The 4,050-nt window shown below is 43.9% G+C and overlaps 1 protein-coding gene across 1 annotated transcript; it reads left to right on the top strand.

The window, feature by feature from the left end:
* Positions 1-751: 751 nt before the first annotated feature.
* LOC138947053 (uncharacterized) lies at positions 752-3,922 on the top strand. Its single transcript, XM_070318474.1, has 4 exons — positions 752-993; positions 2,233-2,366; positions 2,679-2,804; positions 3,314-3,922. Exons 1-4 carry the CDS (start codon positions 927-929, stop codon positions 3,434-3,436), a joined length of 450 nt encoding a protein of 149 aa, XP_070174575.1. The 5' UTR covers positions 752-926; the 3' UTR covers positions 3,437-3,922.
* Positions 3,923-4,050: the final 128 nt, after the last annotated feature.

Here is a 4,050-nt window from a genome sequence, read left to right as displayed (position 1 = left end):
AAATAGTTTTTTAAAACGATTTCGGAAATTTAATTTTGATCATAATTTTTATATTTTTAATTTTCAGAGCTTTTTTTTAATCCAAATATAACATATGTATATGTTTTTGGAATCAGAAAATGACGAAAAATAAGATGAAATTGTTTTTGGATCGTTTAATAAAAAAATAATTTTAATTACAAGTTTCCGATTTTTAATGACCAAACTCACTCATTAGTTTTTAGGCCACCAAGCTGAAATGCAATACCAAACCCCGGGCTTCGTCGAAAATTGCTTTGCCAAAATTTCAATCAATTTGATTGAAAAATGAGGGTGTGACAGTGCCGCCTCAACTTTTTACAAAAAGCCGGATATGACGTCATCAAAGGTATTTATCGAAAAAAAGAAAAAAACGTCCGGGGATATCATACCCAGGAACTCTCATGTCAAATTTCATAAAGGTCGGCCCAGTAGTTTAGTCTGAATCGCTCTACACACACACACAGACAGACAGACAGACAGACACACACACATACACCACGACCCTCGTCTCGATTCCCCCCTCTATGTTAAAACATTTTAGTCAAAACTTGACTAAATGTAATAACAACACACACATACCACTTCACATGACACTTTTGCCCTTCGGGTTTTTCGATTTTGCAAACTATGAGTAGCAACACTGATAATTCACCCCACGCTCGAGGACACTTGTATAGGGCAAAACCCACACTTCCTTCTCAACACAACAAAGTAAAAGGGAAGTTATACAATGTGATGTGCATAGCAGTGTACATTCTTGATCTTCTTTTAGATGAAAATCCAAACCAGGAAGCAGATTTCAGGCCTGCAATTATTTACACACTGTTAGCTTTCAGTGTGCATTCCACCTTCAAGGATTTTAGACATACTGACAAGTATCTGGGACGTAGCAATTTACAGCAGTTATGATTTCTGCTAAAGAGCTGCTTGTTTTTCTGGTCCTGTGCTCATTTACAGCTTATACTGCGAAAGGTGGGATTCGTTTATTTGTTTATTTGTTTGATCTGTGGAACTAACTCATTCATACACGGTCTTTCTCTGCTGTTTGTTCTGCCTAAATGAGCTTCTGTGTTAGCTTGTGTTTCAGTTTGGGGCCCTGTAGCTCAATGTGTAGATTGTGTTTCAGTTTGGGGCCCGGTAGCTCAGTGTGTAGATTGTGTTTCAGTTTGGGGCCCTGTAGCTCAGTGTGTAGATTGTGTTTCAGTTTGGGGCCCTGTAGCTCAGTGTGTAGATTGTGTTTCAGTTTGGGGCCCTGTAGCTCAGTGTGTAGATTGTGTTTCAGTGTGGGGCCCTGTAGCTCAGTGTGTAGATTGTGTTTCAGTTTGGGGCAAGCTCAGTGTGTAGATTGTGTTTCAGTGTGGGGCCCTGTAGCTCAGTGTGTAGATTGTGTTTCAGTGTGGGGCCCTGTAGCTCAGTGTGTAGATTGTGTTTCACTTTGGGGTCTTGTAGCTCAGTGTGTAGATTGTGTTTCAGTTTGGGGCCCTGTAGCTCAGTGTGTAGATTGTGTTTCAGTGTGGAGCCCTGTAGCTCAGTGTGTAGATTGTGTTTCAGTGTGGGGCCCGGTAGCTCAGTGTGTAGATTGTGTTTCAGTTTGGGGCCCGGTAGCTCAGTGTGTAGATTGTGTTTCAGTTTGGGGCCCTGTAGCTCAGTGTGTAGATTGTGTTTCAGTTTGGGGCCCTGTAGCTCAGTGTGTAGATTGTGTTTCAGTTTGGGGCCCTGTAGCTCAGTGTGTAGATTGTGTTTCAGTGTGGGGCCCTGTAGCTCAGTGTGTAGATTGTGTTTCAGTGTGGGGCCCGGTAGCTCAGTGTGTAGATTGTGTTTCAGTTTGGGGCCCTGTAGCTCAGTGTGTAGATTGTGAGCACTGGACTTGTGATCCTAGGGCGACGGGTTCGAGTCCAGGCCGGGACGGACAAGGGTCAACTTTATGTGCAGACTCAGAGACGGTATCCATGCCCCACCCCCGTGTCACCACTGTGGCACCTAGGTCATTTTGCCTAGTGCTGGTGGCTGATTACACCTAAACACGCACACACCTGGGTAGTGCGACTCTGTTGCTGCTAGCTTTCCACTGGAAGGAAGCGACCCAAATTTCCGAAAATGAAATGAGGTTTGATTTAGTGTTTGAGCATGAGGAAAGGCCGATTGTTCGGCTCCTCTTGTGACGTGACTCACTAATTAACAATTAAGTGATACCAATGATAATTGGTTCAGGTTTTAAGTCCCTGAACTGCACAGACTTCGGCAGTCGGCGGCACAATGCGAGAGGCACAGGCTACTTTCCCGACAACAGTACCATGGAGGGTGGGACTACCGACATGCATGGCAACCCCCTACACACACTGCAGGTTGGTACAGTTTTGTTGGGATGATGATTGTGGTGATGATTGTGATGAGGAGGAGGAAGAGGAGGATGATGACGACGACGACGACGATGACGATGATGATGATGATGATGATGATGATGATGATGATGACGACGACGACGACGACGACGATCACGACGACGATGATGATTATGATGATTTGTTGCGGGGGGGGGGGGGGGGGGGAGGCGACAGGTGAGGGGATGGGGTAGGGGGGGGGGGGGCGGTTTGTGAATCATGATTTAGAACATACTAGGCAGTATTTTTTTTCTGAAATAATTAATCTGTGCGCAGAAATACCTGGCAGGAGGAGCCCCTTTCGTAAGCACAGCCATGGACAACACCATAGGCATCGCGTACGGTACTCCGCTCTGCATTCCTCAACTCAACTTCAAGTACAAGCAACTCATCAGATTTGAGGTAGGTTATTTCTCGCATCCGTATACTGCAGCTAGTCTGACCTTCATGTGTGTCTTCCAGTTTGTACGTGTGAATATTTAATTTTATAAACATTAGGTTCGAGCTTGACATCGCAAAATGGGGAGGTCAGTCCTAGGACGTTTTTGCAAAAAAGGATGACATACATTTGAAGCAAAAAGAGCAGCAAAAACCCTTGAAAATAAGCAACAACGTTTCTGTGCGGTGTTTTGTGTGAGTGTATTTTTTTTAATTTGATGGCGAGGGGGGGGGGGTGAAAGGATGCTCTTGTATCATTCTGAGGCAGTGAACATGATTGTGTATGCGGGGTGCGGTCTGTTAATTAGTAGAAGAAGAACTGAATTACCTCTTTAATGACCTATGAAGAAGGATGCCTGTAAAAAAGTTAAAAAGAATAGAAATTTAAAAAAATAGAGAGAGAAGGTTAAATTAAGGGTAGTAGCAACCTGCATGCAACTGAGATCCAAAACCAAAACTTTTTATGACCACAGGTGGTGGATACAGGTGGAGCGTTCATCCACAAGGGTTACTCTCGTATCGACGTCTGCACGCAGGACAGAGAACACTCATGGGATCCCACCATCAACGGTCCTCTCACCCTCGTCTTCCAGTGACCTTGACTGTCAAACGCTGTCACGGTTGATACGCCGTGCAGGCTTGTTGCCAAAGCCTGTCCTTAACTGGGGGAAGTCGACTACGCGAAGTATACTTCGCAAAGCTGGCGGCACAAAGGTTAAAGCCTGTCCTTAATTGAGCCCGAAGTCAACTTCGCGAAGTCTTTTGACCGAAAACTCAGTGCTAAAGCTTCGTACGGGCAGCTTTGCGAAGTATACTTCGCGTTGTCGACTTCGTTCAGTTAAGGACAGGCTTTAGCACTGAGTTTTCAGTAAAACGACTTCGCAAAGTCGACTTCGGGCTCAATTGATGACCGCCTTTACCCGTGAATTATGTTGTGCGTGTATTTGTATTTTGTAGGCCTATGTGTATAATCATACAACTGAAACGAATACCGTTTCTTCCCTTTTTTTATTCTGATGATTTTTTCATTGCTCATGTACTGCAATTGTTGTTGTTTGTTTGAATAAACTCATTTGCCTTGCCTTGATTTGTTTGGCTGTTTTACTGGTCTTGACGATGAGGCGTGTCAGAACCTAATCCAAGAAAAAGTATTTCATGTTACTATTTTTTTGACCGAATAAAAAGATTGTTCTATTTTGATTAGCTGATT

This window comes from Littorina saxatilis, linkage group LG14 (assembly GCF_037325665.1).
Source record: "Littorina saxatilis isolate snail1 linkage group LG14, US_GU_Lsax_2.0, whole genome shotgun sequence".
NCBI classification, from domain to species: Eukaryota; Metazoa; Mollusca; class Gastropoda; order Littorinimorpha; family Littorinidae; genus Littorina; species Littorina saxatilis.
The sequence above is the reverse complement of the archived record's forward strand: the minus strand, read 5'-3'. Positions and strand labels throughout refer to the sequence as shown.

Excerpts from the sequence above, each read along its gene's own strand:
- LOC138947053 (XM_070318474.1), top strand. The coding sequence starts at position 927 with ATGATTTCTGCTAAAGAGCTGCTTGTTTTTCTGGTCCTGTGCTCATTT. Across the intron at positions 994-2,232 it reads TACAGCTTATACTGCGAAAG|GTTTTAAGTCCCTGAACTGC; the intron begins GTGGGATTCGTT and ends TAATTGGTTCAG. Across the intron at positions 2,805-3,313 it reads AGCAACTCATCAGATTTGAG|GTGGTGGATACAGGTGGAGC; the intron begins GTAGGTTATTTC and ends TTATGACCACAG.